Source organism: Phymastichus coffea, unplaced genomic scaffold (genome assembly GCF_024137745.1).
Source record: "Phymastichus coffea isolate CEN01 unplaced genomic scaffold, Cenicafe_Pcof_1.1 PCOF00003, whole genome shotgun sequence".
Lineage (NCBI taxonomy): Eukaryota > Metazoa > Arthropoda > Insecta > Hymenoptera > Eulophidae > Phymastichus > Phymastichus coffea.
In genome coordinates, this window is record NW_026706814.1 from 601815 (window position 1) to 620042 (window position 18228).

The 18228-nt window shown below is 38.7% G+C and overlaps 1 protein-coding gene across 4 annotated transcripts in view; it reads left to right on the forward strand.

Moving 5' to 3' along the window:
• LOC131665082 (importin subunit beta-1) overlaps positions 1 to 18228 on the forward strand; it is a 534754-nt gene that overhangs the window by 365985 nt on the left and 150541 nt on the right. For all 4 annotated transcript variants that reach the window (XM_058936708.1, XM_058936715.1, XM_058936699.1 and 1 more), the window contains one exon: positions 4269 to 4418. In XM_058936708.1, the coding sequence (XP_058792691.1) occupies positions 4269 to 4418 (150 nt within the window). The remainder of the gene's footprint in view (positions 1 to 4268; positions 4419 to 18228) is intronic.

Sequence of the window (18228 nt, forward strand, 5' to 3'; positions counted from 1 at the left end):
AAATTCGCTTGGTTACGTTAGCTTTTAAACGCGTGTAGAGGTTTTCGGCTCCCGCGAAATTTGTGTCTCGAGCGCCAACAATCGCTACTGGGCAGCGGAGGCCAAAGACATACGCCAGCGAAATTATAAATAATTATTCATTAACTAACTTAAGGAAAAAAATAGCAAAGTTTACAATGTTGAGTAACATTTATAAATATCAAGGATAATGTAATATTTCTTAAATAATAGAAATTATATAAACTGTAACAGGCTGTCGCTTAGTCGATAATCTCTAGAAAATACCTTTATTGCGACTAAACGAAGCCTTGTTATCTCTGTGCTTAAAGCACAGTAACCTACCTTGTCTCGGAGTGCGCCTGCGCAGAGTCTCTTACTATTCCGAGTTGGGTTCCCTCAACTCACCGCTTGGCGGCGCTGTCGCCCCTTGCTAGTAGCGCTCGTGCGGCCACCGCTGGAACCTAGGTTGTCGATTCGCGTCTATCGGTATTCGCAAGATTCGTGCTACGAAACCGGCGAATTCGAATCCACTGTAAATAAACACTGACGCGACCTCCGGACAAAGGAAAGACTAAATAACCGAAACTCGTTTAAATAAAAATGATGATTGATTTATTCAACAAAATCAATTACACGGGGAATCTGCCGAGAGATTTACGCACGCTCGCGTGAATGACAAGACACGCTAAAATTGAGAGAGAGAGAAAACCGCGATTACCGCGAACTACCTGCTCGCACGCAACAAATAAATTCTTCGCGCTCGCTGCGCGGATTCGCACGCTAATTGTAACAACAATTAAAAAGGGGAAAAGGTGCACCTACCGCGAGAACGATGAGGATACGGTGGCCAACCGTATCCGAACAACAAATTGCTAAACGCCGCTTCGCTGCTCGCTGTGCCGCCTTGTATACTGTTGCTGCGGTTGCTACTGTTGTTGTTGCTGCTGTCGCTGCTACTACGGTTGTTGCTGCTATTTCTGCTGCACTCACTGCTGCTGCCGCTGCACTTACTGCTGCTGCTGCTGTTAGCACACCGCACGCAAGTTCTCAAAGTCACCAGGAAACGAAAAACTCACGAAAATGGAGGTTAGCGCGACGCTGAGAGACTGAGTAACACAGTCATACTGCCGGTCGGAGCCTCCCCTCCCGGTCATTGCCCCTACGCGCTCTCTCTCTCTCGCGAACCGAACACGGCTCCTCTCGCTTAGCCGCTCGTTTACCTCGCGCGAGTCTAACGATTTTCGGTAATCGTTGCAAAACCCATTATAAACCAGTCAGGAATTTTATAAAACTGAATACGGATATCGATTCTACGGGCAAAAAAACGACAAAAACCTATTTAACGTTTTTTTGTCAGAGTTCAATTTGTTAGTATAAAATACCTATAAACAATCTCACTTTGGGTAAGGGGCATTGACCATGCCAAATACCGTGCATAACCTGGCAGAGATATCGATAAACGAACTGCGCCATCCTTTGTACAACTAAGAAAAAAGTACCCATGTGTTTTGTTTTGTCGATTACAGTTGTTTATAAAAAATTATTTAAACAAATTTCGAAACTTTGCAAAACTAAATACTGATATCGATTCTACGGGCAAAAAAACGACAAAAACCTATTTAACATTTTTTTGTCATAATTCAATTTGTTAGTGTAAGACAGAAATAAACTTTTTGCATGTAAATCATCTTTCTCGTCTGTCTTAGATGTATACTTGCATGCTATAATTAGATGAGCTTATTTTTTTCAAAACCTTCCGTGTTAGAGATCACGTTCGAGTGGCAGGCTAACGGTGGTACATCAATTGAAAAAAAAATTATCTCTTGAAACAAAACTTTAGGAATAGAACTTTTCATAAAAGTAGATCATATTATTCTGTATTGATAACGCAATGGAATATGTCGAGATAGAGAGTTAGGGATTTACCTGAGTTAGTTGAGGATTCTGACATTGACGAAGATCAATATGTCGATATAGCATTTGTTTCTGTTGATCGTGAAAGTTCAGATGAAGATTCGGATGTTGATCCAGCAGAAGATGTAACATCTCATGATCTTCCTACAGGTTCTTACGTACATGTGAAAAGTACTTACACAAGTACTCAAAAATTGTTGGAGCCAATTATATTTACGATTGGAAAGATGATACTCTGGATAATATATCTTCTAATATCGAGAAAAACTCCAATCTGTCAGCTATTTCTCCATTGTTTTTGAAAAATTCCTTCGAATTATTCAAGTTATTCTTCTCGGAATCGATGAAGAATCACGTTGTGGAAGCTACTGCTTAGAAATATTTCGATTTGTCTAAAAATGATCTAGAAAGATTTATTATAATCATAATTATTGCTATTTTCAATTTTAGGAACCGTCTTTATGATTTTTGGTCAGCAAAACGAATTTTAGGGTGTCCAGTCATTTCCGTATTTATGACGAGAAATAAATTCGTTACTATCAAGAAGAACATTTGATTTTACAAACATCAAGATGAAACTCCATCTGACAAAGTTTGGAAAGTAAAACGCTGTATGAAATGTTCCGTGGGAATTGCATGAAATTCGGTTCTTTGACTACAACCTGTCGGTAGATGAGGTAATGGTGAAATATTTCGGTAAATTTGGTATCAAGAAGTCTATCAGGAATAATCCTATCAGGTTTGGAATAAAGATGTGGGCACTTTGTTCTTCTAATGGCTACATTTATGACCTCAATATTTACACAGGAAAAATCAGGGAATAACACACGAAGTGTTTAAGATTCTGTTGGATTGAGTTCTAGAGTAGTACTACAATTACTTTCTACTTTGTTAGAAGAAACCAAAAAAGAAAAATTGAGTAAGTACCACGTGTACTTTGATAACTATTTCTCTAATCCAGACCTAATGATATATTTGAAGAGGAATGGTTTATCATCAACAGGCACTTGTCCGGGAGAATAGTGTGAAAGAGAAGGTCGGAATGCCAAAAAAAGCTACAAGAAGAACCACTATTTTTAAGCATAAAGCAAATTGAAGGTTAAATTTCATTACGGTAATGGTTTCCAAACCCGTATCGATTCTCTCAACTACACATGAAATGAACCAAAAGTGGCAATGCAAAAATGGCAGGAATCGTCGAAAAATTCCATTCTTTTCTCTCATTCTTTTTTCATGTACAATCAACACATGGGTGATGTCGATCTCCACGGTCAATACTATAATGCTCTGATACCTTCGATCCAAGGTAAAAAATGGACATGGTGTCTTTTCATACGACTTATTCAAACATCTTTAGCAAACGCTACGGTGACTTACAATAAACTCCATCCGGATGAAAAGAAAGGTTCCAAAGATATTGTTAAAGAAGTTTATGAATATTATATTGCGAAGCTATCATCAGTACGTCCCCCAGGAAAAAGAAGAAGCATGAAAATTTTTCAGAACACATCATGAAACAAGGAAGTATGAAAATGCGAGATAAGTACGTGTTCGACAAGAACTGAATGGTTATGTACGAAATGTTGCAAATCTATTTGCAGAAAATATAAAAAAGGTCACGGCAATGAGCCATAATTGGGTTGATAACTCGGAAATTTATTGAAACTTTTACTACTTTGCGCACGATTGTTCATTCTTAATTTACATTAACAAATTGAATTCTGAAAAAAAACGTTAAATAGGTTTTTGTTGTTTTTGTCCGTGGAATCGATTTCCGCATTCAGTTTTGCAAAATTCCGAAATTTTTGATAATTTGTTTAAATAATTTTTTATAAACAATTGTAATCGATAAAAGTACTTTTTTTTCTGGTTAGGCAAAAGATGGCGCAGTTCGTTTCTCGATATCTCTGCCATGTTTTGCCTGGTTTTTGATAGTTTGATATCAACGTCTGTCTAACACTCATCTATATTTTTGTGTAGATTAGTTTCCTCCGATAATTTTCTGCATTGGTTGTAACAACTGTTCCAATATGACTAAATATTTTCCACCGATTTTGCATGTTTTATTTATTATGACCACACACTTTTCACTAGGTGTAAAGAAAAATAATAAAGATTATACAAACTGAAAGTAGACGACACTGCATTACTTATACACGAACTTGAAGTACAACGAAGATGACAAAATCTAGTGCAAAATATTTTTATTTCTGCTATCGTTAGAAAATATACAGTTTATTATAAAATGTCTAGAATAATATGAGGATTGTATTTTATATAAATTAATTTATAACTTTTTAACAAAATTATTCATGAAATTGTAAATCATAATATTACATAAACGTTTTTTTTAGTCAGAAAGAAATTTTATAATGGAAGTTGTTTGTGAAGCCACACAATCTACCAATACACAAATTAAAGTAGCTGCTCTACAGTGTCTTGTAAAAATAATGTCACTTTACTATCAGTTTATGGAACCCTACATGGCACCAGCACTTTTTCCTGTAAGTACTGAAAAAAATAAAATGTTATTTGTTATTCTATATTTCCAATTATTGTTTTGTATGAATTATTTAAATGTACATATCTATAGTAAGTTGGAGCTTACTAGGGAAATAATGTCTAATCTAAACACTTGATTTCTTATCAAACTTAGTTTTCTTTTACTAGAGAAAGTATTTTGATTCTGTTTCATGGACTTTTGTTCGGTAATTGTACTGTTTTTTGTCTGTTATATTAAGAAATCAAGTTTTGCTTTAAAACATAATAATTGTTGAGAAAACAAGTTATAGTCTGATTTGATTATCATAGAAAAATGATATTTAATGCTTCTTTTAAAAAAAAGTTGTTAAAAAGTGCAATCCATTCATAAGTTTCGTTCGTCCATAAAGATAGACGTAATAATCTATTTTTTTTTTTTAGATTTGTAAATTGGATTGAATATGTTGAGTAAAAAATTTAATTAACATAACTTATGAATGGATTAAAATTGTTTTGATAAATAGAATGATTTGATTTCAGCTTTCTATTGGTAAACCACAAATTATGTGACTTTTATTATAGTAACAATTATTATGGTTGTAATGTCTTAGCTTTGTTGTGAAGACATTACAACTGATATAAAAGTACATATAATCATTCTCTGTTTTTAGCTATTTATTATACATATTTGGGTGATTCCAGCAGTTTTTTAAAATTGGCTGCGCAGGGGGGTCAGCCGATCTTCTCGGCGATTTTTTTTATGATAGAGTATGTCAAAAGAAGCCTTTTGGCTATCGCAGATTTTCGTTAAAATATATGTATATGTCCATATATATTTTTTCAAAGTCTGAAAATCTGCCTAATTTTGGCTATTTTTGAAAAATCGTAGCTCCGCGAGTTTTCAATATTTTGCAACGTGCGACGTCTCATTTGATTCGTCTACTTTTATACTTTCAAGAAAAAAATTGTTCATTTATAAAAAGTGACAGCTACCGGGTGTACTCTGACGATATTCGTACGCTTTTTAGGGTCAATTTGATGCTCATATTCCGAGTACTGTAACTTGGTCAATTTTTAATATTTTTGAACCAATCGCATGTCATATTTTTTGTCTTTTTAAGACCTTTCATTTAAGATCAAGCGCATCCCAATCGATGCATTAGAGCCAGAGATATAGCCGATAAAATTTGGCCGTTTTTTCAAAAATAGACATTTTCAAAGGCGAAAAAAAAAACGCATTCAATTTTTTTTCTACTTTGAGGCGGTTTTAGTTAGCTCAAATCGAGTAGAACATGCTCTAAAATTTTCACAATATGACCCTTTTTCATTTTCAAATAAAACGATTTCAAAAATTGGCGATTTCGATTTTTTCAAAAAATGGTCATTTTCAAACGGCTATATCTCTAGTTTTAATGCGTCCATTGAGATGCGCCGGGTCTCAAATTATAGGTCTTAAAAAGACAAAAAAAAATGACACGCGATTGGTTCAAAAATATTGAAAATTGGCCAAGTTACAGTGCTCGGAATATGAGCATCAAATTGACCCTAAAAGCGTACAAATATCGTCAGAGTACACCCGGTAGCTGTCACTTTTTATAAATGAAGAATTTTTTTCTTGAAAGTATAAAAGTAGACGAATCAAATGAGATGTCGCACGTTGAAAAATATTGAAAACTCGCGGAGCTATGATTTTTCAAAAACAGGCAGATTTTCAGACTTTGAAAAAATATACAGGGTGAGTCATTTTAATTTCCCCAGTCTAATAACTTTTGAAACAAGCAAATTACGCAAAAATGTTTCAGACCAAAGTTGTAGGGGTTCAAGGGGGACATCTAGGGGTGACTTTGAAATTGACCTTGAGCTTGACCTTGACGGCTTTCTCAAGGTCAAGTCTATTTTTTTATTGGGAACCCCTATTTCTGACCTCGGAATCGGAAAGAGCGGGAAATTTTACATTCAGATAACATCTTTTAACATGGGTCAAAATAAACCCTTAAGGTCATGCTAAGGTCAAAACTATCCTGGAACAAGAATCGAACAATGTAAGCAAAATACGAAAAAATGACTCAGAAAAAAGTTGTAGGAGTTCAAGGGGGACGTCTAGGGGTGACTTTGAAATTGACCTTGAGCTTGACCTTGACGGCTTTCTCAAGGTCAATTCTATTTTTTTATTGGGAATCCTTATTTCTGACCTTGGAATCGGAAAGAGCAGGAAATTTTACAGGATTCAAATTTTTTAAATTTAAAAATTTTTTAAATTTAATTTTTTTAAATTTTACGGGACTATTCTTGTTTCCGTTCCCTATCCTTTTTTATTTTTCACCGGACTGTATGATTATTATTAATAAATTTCAAATATTGGAAGTTGTTGCTAATAATTTGCTATTACAAGTCTATTAAATTAATGAAACTATTTCAGTATCAATCTGATGTTCTGCAAAGAAATAAGAGTAAAAGTTAAATACATAAGGATAAATTTCATGTTCAATGAAGAATCTATTACATTTGGAAGTCGTTTAGAAAGTAATCGCAATACGTTCAGTCGTGATTTCAATTTTGAAAAAGCTTTAAATATTACTTTTGTTTTAACCATGCTTGTGTTCATTGTATCACTATCATTATTTCTTCATATTTGAATAAGAGACCTTTCTTATTGCCATCGATCATATGAAATCTAATTTGGACAATATTGCCTCTGTTTTCAGTAATATTTAATTTGTATCATCTTTCTATGATCTTTGCCTTTGTTGATTTGTATTGAGGTTTTTTGAAAAAATCTTTTAAATATGGCTGATTTTACCCCAACAGAGATAGTTGATATGATTTGGATTTTAGGAGAATGTAGAGGTAATTACCGTGAAGCGTCAAGGTTATATCGAATTCGATACCCACAAAGGCGCCATCCTGATCACCGTACCATTCATCGTCTTGAAGAAAGAGCTCGACAAGGGCATCTACGAAGAAGTCGACCAAGACATGAGTATGATGATAGAGATGCTAGGGTTTTGGTTGTCTTAGGATTGGTTCACCTAAATCCTCATATCAGCAGCCGACAAATAGAGAGAGAAACAGGAATACCTCAGAGAACCGTTATTAGAATTTTAAGAAGTAATAGATATCATCCGTATCATATTACCTTAACGCAAGCATTAAACGCTAATGATATGAGAAACAGAGTAAATTTCTGTCGGTGGGCTCTACAGATGATTTTGCAGGATCCGAATTTTTTTAATTATGTCCTTTTTTCTGATGAAGCTACGTTTCATAGTACTGGCCAATTGAATCGTCACAACAGTCATTATTGGTCTGATCAGAATCCTCACTGGTACAGACCAGTCGATAATCAACATCGTTGGAGTGTAAATGTATGGTGTGGAATAGTTAATGGTCATCTCATCGGGCCATTCTTTTTTGAAGAAAACGTCAACGGCAATGCTATTTTAGAACTTTTAAGGGATCATCTCCCACTTTTACTTGAAGACGTAGATCTTGAGACTAGACGTCGAATGTAGATACAACTGGATGGTGCAGGACCGCATTTCGCTTTAATTGTACGAGAGTTTTTAAATAGAAATTTCCAACAAAGGTGGATTGGAAGAGGTGGTCCAGTTGCTTGGCCTGCACGATCACCGGACTTAACTTCCCCAGATTTCTTCCTTTGGGGATACTTAAAAAATACTGTGTTCGCCGAAGCGCCCACAACAAGAGAGAATATGATAGAAAGGATTAGAGTTGCATGTAGACAAATCTCTAGAGATATCTTACTGCGCACTATTGAAAGCTTCGAACAGAGGCTCAGGCAATGCATCGACGTAAATGGTAATAATTTCGAGCAAAACTGATAGGAAATAAGTTTATTCTAGTTTCATCACGAATTGTGAGAGGCAAGGGGACTCACATTAATAAAGCACCCCAAATCGTGAGAGGCAAGGGGATTCACGTTAATAAAGCACCCCGAATCGTGAGAGGCAAGGGGACTCACGTTAATAAAGCACCCCAGAGGGAACATAATCCTATTACGTCCACGTCGTTGTTCCTGGGTAGTGCTAAAGATAGGAAGTTTATGATCTTAAACATCAGCATCGTTAGTACATGGCCAGTCCCTTATTCTTTGGAAGTTTATTTAACAACGGTCATATGCGATAAAAGCTTCGCCTCGAAATGTAACAAAAATAAGAGAATTTTCAAGAATTTGACCTTTGCTTCACATTGAGAATAGAAGTACGACAAAGGTCTTCGATGCTCGTTAAACCTTTTGATGTTTGAAAGCGGCTTCAATTTCTTAAGTAAAAACTGAAATATTGTTTATGTTCTTATGAAAAAAAACTAAATAGATACTTGAACGTAAAATTTCCCGCTCTTTCTGATCCTGAGATCAGAAATAGGGGTTTCCATTAAAAAAATAGAAATGACCTTGAGAAAACCGTCAAGGTCAAGCTCAAGGTCAATTTCAAAGTCACCCCTAGATGTCCCCCTTGAACCCCTACAACTTTGGTCTGAAACATTTTTGCGTAATTTGCTTGTTTCAAAAGTTATTAGACTGGGGAAATTAAAATGACTCACCCTGTATATGGACATATATATATTTTAACGAAAATCTGAGATAGCCAAAAGGCTTCTTTTGACATACTCTATCATAGAAAAAATCGCCGAGAAAATCGGCTGACCCCCCTGCGCAGCCAATTTTAAAAAACTGCTGGAATCATCCATTTATAAAGTAACAGGACTTACCTGGGTTTATCAATAAACGATGTGATTAGCTGCTATGCTTCTTTATGAGGCTCTGCACTTCGCTTGGTTTATTTTCCTTTTGTGGGTAAGGAGATGAAATAAATAAATTTGACATTTGCAAAAATTGAATAATAATCGTTAATGTAAGTTAAGAAGCTTAATTTACAATTCCTATAATATAATTTCAAGATGAGAAGTTAATCGTTCAGTTATCGCGTATTGCGAATCAACTACCAAAAATGGAACTGTCCGTAAGCTCGATTTTCCGGTCTATATAAATCTTGCTGAGTTTGGTATGTTATTAATGACTCGAGAATTTCTTGTTTCGCAAATGGTATACTGAGGCAAAATCTACTAATTGAATTTCGATCAATTACTTCGGTGTTTACTAAGTTCGATCAATTACAAAATTGAGGTAAGCTCATTATTACGTCTCTCATGGTTTCAAGTGGAATTTTATTTTTTGATATCATGAATTCAAATCTTTGACTCTACACAAATGCCCATGAGACAGGTTCTTTAAGGTACTTTTATTTCAAAGTAAGGTAAAAGATCTGTATCTAAGTAAGGTAAAAGAAGGCTGTTCACTATGTTTCAACCCGTGTTCCAGAGAGTTAGGTTTCCTTATGTCATCAGATCGAAATATTCACTACGGTAACATTGATACAGTAACACTGATGTTGAAAATTCAAGGAATAATTCTACATGTTTCTGATCAGACATGGTGTCTGATGACACTTGGTTTTATTTATCAAGAATCTTTAAGGAACATGTGTATCCGAACATACTCTTATTTTCGTTGATATTTGTAACCTGCTTCGACTATCGTGATTGAATGAGCGCTTTCCATATGTAAACTAAATATTTCGTTAAAGTTTCAGTAATGATAATGTTGGCATAGAAATATGTTTAAAAAAACGCTCAAACTCAGGTTCAAACAGTGTATTACGTAGTCGACAGAATTTGACCGTTTGCAGACTACTAAAGATTCGACTGACGGGGGCTCATGGAATACTATACTATCGAAATGACTTCTTTACAATTTGCTTGCTTTTGCTTGATCAGTTTACAGACTGCCGATTATTGTAAGCGATCATTTAACATTCGATAGCCTGCCAACTGTTTATGGAATTCATAGCCTGTTTACGTTGAAAGCATTATGCTGACTAAAGCTAATAACTCTCGCTGCCACCGATATCTTATCTATTCCAGTAAATAATTATCGTTAGTTATACGTTGTACTATGTTTTAAAAAATGTAGAAATTGATGAATTTACATATTAATTTAAATATTGATAATAATTATTAATAATTACATCGGCATACAAAAAAACCACATTCCTGATATTCGGATGCAACATAGATATTTTTTTGTATTTAAAATCGCTAAGAACGAATGCGGGGTTCATTAGACCGCAGCATATTTGTCTCAAGGGCATTTAAAGGTGAAATGGAGAAAAAGTCATTTCAACGAAAAAAGTCACCAGGCTTTAGGTTTTTTTTGCGTTGCTGATTCCGAATGTGGGTTCCATTTGACTTTAACGGATCAATGTCAAGGTCAAAGTCAAGACAAAACGTGTTTATTTTGTAAAAGATGAGTTTTTGACTACTGATTATGAAAGAACGGAAATTCTACGTTCAGATATCTATTTTATTTATTTTGTAATGTAACTACCAAGGTCACTTTGTGTTATATATAGGGTTCATATGACAATTGCAAAAATACGAAAATGTGGTGTTCATGGAACTATACTATTGTATTAATATGTTTTGGTGGTCGTCGAATCCGAATATGGGGTCCATTTCATGTCAAACTTGTTTGACCTAACAATTGGTACTTGTTGGTGAACGGCTATTATTCTTTTTTTCCTTTATAACGTTCTCTTTTATTAACATCCTAATCTTTGATAGTTCCTTACCATATAAAACATATTAATACAGTAGTCTATTCCCATGAATCCCACATTTTCGAATTTTTGCAATTGTCTTATGAACCCTCCATATAATAACATAAAGTGAACTTAAAATGACCTTGGTAGTTATGATACAAAACAAATAAAATAGATATCTGGGCGTGGAATTTTCCGTTATTTCAGAATCAAGAATCAAAAATTCATTTTTTGCAAAGAAAAAACGCATTTGACCTTGATTATAACCACGACCTTAACACGGTGGAGTTAAATGGAGCCCAAATTCGGAATCAGTGATCTAAAAAAAAAACTTAAAATATGGTAACTACGAGGGTGGTCCGATAAGTACTTAGCCTACAAAAGAAAAACGAAAATTTTGGAAAAGTGGCGTTTTATTTTTCAACATAGTCTCCTTTTAGTTCGATATACTTGGCCCAGCGATGCTCCAACTTCTTTAACCCGTCTGAAAAATACGTTTCCTCGAGGTCTGAAAAGTAGGCTTCCGTGGTAGCGATTACCTCCTCATTCGACTCCAATTTCTGCCCGGCGAGTGACTTTTTCAAGTTTGGAAACAAAAAGAAGTCGTACGAGGCTAAATCTGGAGAATACGGTGGATGGGGCAGCAGTTCGTAGCCTAATTCGACCAATTTGGTCATGGCGACGGCGAAGGTGTGAGCCGGTGCGTTATCATGGTGGAAGAGCACTTTTTTCTTCGCCAAATGGGGCCGTTTTTTCTGCAATTCGACGTCGAATCGACCCAGTAAATCGGCATAGTACAGCCCTGTGGCCGTTTTGCCCCTCTCCAGGTAGTCGATGTAGATCACACCTTGTGAATCCCAGAAAACGGTGGCCATCACCTTTCCGGCCGATGGGGCAGTCTTCGCCTTCTTCGGAGCACTTTCGCAGGTTAAAGTCCACTGTTTCGACTGTTCCTTGGTCTCTGGTGTATACCAGTGGATCCATGTTTCGTCGACTGTCACGAAACGACGCAGAAACTCCTTCGGATTGCGCTTAAACAGCGTCAGACATTGCTCTGAAGTTGTTTCACGGTTGCGCTTGTTGTCCGGAGTGAGCAAACGCGGCACCCATCGCGCCGACAGCTTTCTCATGCCCAAAATTTCATGCAGGACATGACCCACGCGGTCTTTTGAGATGCCTACGATCTTAGCTATCTCGCGCACCTTCAATCGTCGATCTGCCATACGTGAATTTTTGTCACGTTATCCTCCGTGGTAGCCGTTTTCAAAGCACCTGGACGTGGCTCTTCAAAAATCGACGTGCGACTACGTTGAAACTCGTTAAACCAATTTTTGACGGTCGCCATCGAAGGAGAAGAGTCACCGTACACAGCATCCAAGTGCTTTTTGATTTCGCTGCGCGATTTCCCTTCTAAAAACATGAATCGAATTACCGACCGATACTGCTCTTTTTCCATTTTTCAAAAATCAACGGACACACTTGCTTTCACACGCTCTCAAAAATAAACTACAACTCCGATCCGGCTGAAATCTTGTTAGTAACCATCGAGAAGGTTGTACTACGTGATAGAATATTTCTTTTGCGAGAGTGGCGCCATTGGGCGGTGAGGCTAAGTACTTATCGGACCACCCTCGTATTTCCATTCAAATGACTTTTTTCTCCACTTCACCTTCTAATGCCTTTGCCCATATATACTAGGGTCTAATGGACTTCGGATTCGAGCTCAGTGATGCCGCTCAGTGATTTTTGTGTGCCGTTATTCTTGATCATATTTTTTACTTATAAATTTTGCTTGAATACATTTTTTTCGAACTAAGTTTATTTACAATATGTCTTATATTTTAGATAATGAGTAAATATTACTGTTATCTGTAATATGTATATGAGATTTGGGAGAATAATCCAATGAATATTTTGTCTTTATTTTAGATTATGATAATTAGATTAGGATTTATTTATGTATACAATAATTTATTATTTTTGAGTCTGGTGTTGGTTGTAGGCTTGATTTTATGGTCTTAGTCGTATAATTTTTGTTGAAACTTTTAATTTCTGATCGAACCTGTAGGTTATTTGGAATAATTTCGTGGCCCATACGATATTATGTAACTTTTCATTGAAATGTTTTCCGATTTTAATATTCGAGTTTGAAGTAGCGTCCTATAATTGAATGCCGTAAGTCAAAATTGGTTTGAGTATAGTTTTAAATAGTCTTAATTTATTTTCAGTCGATAGCTTCGATTTCTCTACTATAAACCAATATATTTTTCTCCCTTATAGTCCTAGCTGCTTACGTTCCATGAATATGTTATTTCTATGTAAGTCTTCAATCTAGATGTATACCTGAATATTTTGTATAGTTGCTTTGCGGAATGTATCAGTCGTACAGTCTAACAGGTGGGTAGGTGTCTTTTCGTAGTGTCAACGTATTGATTTACTTTTATTTACTATTATTCTTCACGAGATGAGCCAATTTTATAGATAATTATCTATGTAATTTTATACTTATTAAGATATTATTGTTGCCTCACTGATGTTATGAGATAATGACTGCATCATTTGTATATGTTGCTGTTACAATGTCTGGTATCGTATTTTGGCAAATCAGCGGTGAATACCAAGTAATTTCAGTTTATTCATTATGACATTTTATTGAATAGTCCGGTTAATAAATAAAGCATTGTGTTCATTTTTTTAATTAATTCATGAAAATGGATTTTTTGGACTAATTATTTCATCATGCGTTTAAATTTGTAGATAATCGTGACTATTACGCTTACTTCGGTCAGTCTGAACAGTTATTTGATGTGATATTTCGTATCGCTATGGTAATTTTATTTTGATGTTACTTACAATTAGACATATTTAGTGTTTAGTCTGACTCTGTTGATATTTTATAACGGAGAATCACGGCTCCACTGGTATTTTTCCGTTGATCTCTCGCCAATATTCGCGCGCCACGCCAATCTGAGAGTGTGCGCGTATTGAGCACGCATTCATGTTTGTTTTGTTTATGTCGGGATGCAACGCTAGTACGGCAGAGGAGAGCACAGGCGGCAAGGGGAAGAAGAGCGTAGCGACAGAGAAAGAGAGAGAGAGAGAGAGAGACACAGGCAGACAAACAGAGGTAAGGAAAGATAGAGAGAAATGGAGAAGAATAACGAGAACTACGAGTTACGCGCGCACCCCCGCGCCGATTTGTTCGACCAGTATCTGCTAGGCATTGGCAGAGGGCCGTCATGCATGCCGATTTTCGTCTATTTTCTAGAAGTTTCTTCCCACGACCACACCAACGATTTCATTGTTGTTTACACGTCCGATGCGTGGAAGTATTTTTGTATTATTGGCTGGGTCACGCCAAGCCATTTTTTGGATATACCCGGGCTCGGTGCGTGTGAGGATTCTGGCGAGGTAACGCTGGTGCGCACGTAACAGAGCGGTGGGCAATACCAATAATAACAACAACAACGATGACGATGACAATGACACCTACAGCAGCGACAAGAATGACGACAATACCCACCGTCGAGCGAGAGGATAGTGGATGAGATTGGTGCTGTGATCTCTCTCTCTCTCTCTCTCTCTCTCTCTCTCTCTCTCTCTCTCTCTCTCTCTCTCTCTCTCTCTCTCTCTCTCTCTCTCTCTGTTGCATGTTTCCAGCGCCAACTGTCGACGTGCAGCACGGCAGACTTGCCAGCTCCTCGATTGGCCATAATCGTCGGTCGTGCGTTTTATTTGTACGACTTTCATTTGTTAGAATTAAGAGTATATAGGGAAATCCGGTGTCAGCTTTGCCACCGATTCGCTATCGCGAATACGTATTTGTTGTTCGTGCGTATAGGGAAGCCGGCGTTTGGATCGCTATTTCTGTATATATATTTGTTGATAGATGAGTAAAAACCTTTATGTTAAGTCACTGTTACATTTGTTTATTGTCCGAATCCTCCCCTCTAAAGAATTTGTACGAGTGGTTGTGAGCTATCCTTAGCGGAAACGGCCATAATTAATACATTCCTGTTGAATGGCATCCTTGGTGAGTATTTTCGCGACGCGTACGTGATTTTTGGTTAAGATAATTGAGGAGTGAAGGTTGCTCAGGTACGCGAGTTGGCAGGCAGTGATAGAAAAATTTGCAATTCAAATGTGCGTGCGTGGTAGCGGCGTGGAGTTAGTATGTTCTCTTCTAGTCATTTTGTGAGTTCACGTAGATAACCTGAGTGCCAAGACAGGTCTGAAGGCACGCAGGTTAAGGTACGTATTTGTCGGAGCGGCTAAGTAGAGGTAGTTGGCGAGTGCAGTAGCAGATCGACTATGCAGTAGACCGATTTGGCTGCGTAGTAGCCAGATTGGGTACGCAGTAACTGGATTTGCTGTGCAGTGGCTAGATTGGTTGCGCAGTAGCTCAGTGAGATGCGGAATGACCGTTATTGGAACCCGAGTGTCTAGCCTGGTTGTGCAGTAGCAGTCCGGGTGCCCAGAAGACGACGCAAAGACGAAGCGCATGCCCATTGGGTGCGCAATGACTTAACAGGGAATAATCGACTCTAAGGTTAGTCGAGCGTCTCAGGCACATGCGCAGAAGGTTTTAGTCTGAATTTTTGATTGCAACACGGTATGTCGCGGCGCTGCAACTGGGGTGGTATTACGTAAGACCGAACGGGTACTGCCGGAGTCAGGGAGATCCATTTTCCACGAAATTAGGGTTTTTGCTGAATTTCTTTGTTTTTCGTTATTTGGATTGTTTGTTGCCGGTCGTAAGAGACTCGTGTTTTTTCAATGCAGAGGCCTAGTAGTAAGGAATGAGTACTGGCGCTTGCTTATGTTGCAAGAGTAGGGTAGATCTGCCTTGTGGGCTTGTGTGCAGTCTATTTACGAGGATTTAGCACATTCTTAGAAGTTCCGACAGCATCTATGGCAGTAGGGTGCGCTTGCACCGGGAAATATTCCTACCCTTGTTCGCCGTTTCTATTTTTTAGGTCTGTGGGTTGGCTGACGCAACGTACACTTACTCGGGAGATCAGGGAAAATGCCAACCACGTCAGAAAAGTAGGATCTATATATTCGCTACCTATCGAAGACGCCGAAACTCCAACAGCTGCGGCGCGTATCTTGAAGATTCATCCATAGCAGCTAGCCGAGCTTATGCTCCAGGAAGGCTTGAGTCTAGAGATGGAGCTGGTTATTCTCCAGGACTCCTTTTTTTGCACTTTCCTGATGGCATCACAGCCGAAGACGGACACTTTCCTGTACCCCAAGGATTTCCTGTTCGGTTGTTTTCCGGAGCTAGCTCAGGGCGATAGTTGGGATTCAGGGCTAGGTGAGAGTTTCCCTGTAATTTTTGAGCAGGCGTTGGTCCGCGGAACGACCTCGAATCCCTCGGAAGGTAACGAGACCCCCTGCTTCAGAAGGGTTCAGTACTCCCCTCTGACCTCGGGGTCGAACGACTGGATGGATATCGCCTAACGCATCTTGATTGGAAGAGGTGCTGAGAGTGAGTTGTCCGAATCGAAGTTGGAAGGGGGAGACGAGGCGTTCATAGTTATCTTGAGTGTTTCACGACGTGGAAGTGGTAAGGGAGCGGGGAGGTTGTCTAACCTTACTTTGTCACTTACTTAGCCAGATGGATCCGGCCATGATTGACCAGCTGGTGCTGATATTGTAAGCCTTCGGATTTGGCACGGGAGCGTGAGGCGCAAATGTTGTCTCGTCTGTTCAAATTTCTATCGCCCCACCTGTCTCTTGAGCAACACTGACGCGTACGATATTCGCGGCACAGCAGACAGAGAATCAGTCCGAGTCCCAAGTGATCGAGCTTTTATGGACTGTCACATAAGCTAGAGCAGCTGATAACAGCCTTCGAAACGAATGGCAGGGAACATCAAACTAGGCCAACAACTTTGGGTCTGCCGGCTTCGTGTCACTACTGAAGTCGTCGAACGGGACTAACCAGGTACGACCATATCGTGGGAGGAGATCGAGCAGACGGCGGCGAGACTGAAACGTAAGCTCTTCGGACTCTAGCGAGGTGAGTGAGGGATGTTCCATTAGCGAAGACCAGAGGCCATGTTCTCGCCGCCAATACCGGCCACCTGTGAAGAGCTGGGCACGTTCGAGTTCCAGCGACTCACCCCCAAAAGGTGATCGGGGACTTTTGAAAGGACAACAGGCTGATGCTGTGACGGTGTTCTGCATGTGAAACCTAAAGCGGAGCTTCGGGTTCATCGATTAAGTGTTGTCTGGATAAACTCGAGCGCTGTGTGCAAATGTATCGGCTTCCAGATCGCTAGATGCTACCAGCTTTGAATGTGGTTTTCTCAATCGCACAAAGGTGTGACTGGCTAACAAACTCGGAACATGGCACACGTTCCAGAAATTTGCGACCAGCTTTTACCACGGCTATTGCCGGACACTGTCGAGAGAGGAGCTCTACGACGTATTGTTTCGATGAACGTAGGTAGAGGACGAGACGATAGCAGACTACCTCACTACGTTTGAGAGCGTCGTAAGGCGGATGAGACTTCTTCCTTCCGAAAAAAAGCAAGTCCGGCTGGCCAAGGCGAGACTAAACCCGGCGTATGGATAATAAATCTCGAAAACATTGTCTATTTCCTGTGCGATATCAAGTACTATGGAGGAAGCTGGAGAAGCACAGTCAGTACGAGAAAAGGTGGCATACCCCTTTTCTACTAAGAACAACTTGCTGATCGAGGATGCGGCGTACCCGGGCAAGATCAAAAGTAGCCACATCGCAGCCATTACTGTGGCTGCTCAGGTAGACATGACTTCGGCAGAAAAGTCAAAAGCGAAGAAAAGGAAGAGAAAGGGAAAATCCTCTGATACTGCCGCGATTGGAGCTTCGTCAGGCAGCTACTCGGAGGTAGAATGATACGTCGCAAGCAGTTCCGTGTAATACGCATCGAAGCAATACCCTAACTCTAGGACCCAAGGGACTCGCGAAAAATCTAGTAAATATCTGCGAGCAGTCCCGTCTTTTCAGGTACCGGCGCAGGCTCCCAAGCACTCACAAAGCCCAAAGAACTGGCCAGACCGGATCGCTTTTCAAGGAAAATGCTATAGTAATCGAGTGAAACATAGAATCTCGGAGTGCTCCAACGTCAACCAATACTAAAGTAACCAAGCACAAAGAAGGTCGGTCTGCTTTTGATGTCACAAGTGGGGCATTATGCCTCAGATTGTCGCCTGAGTACATTGA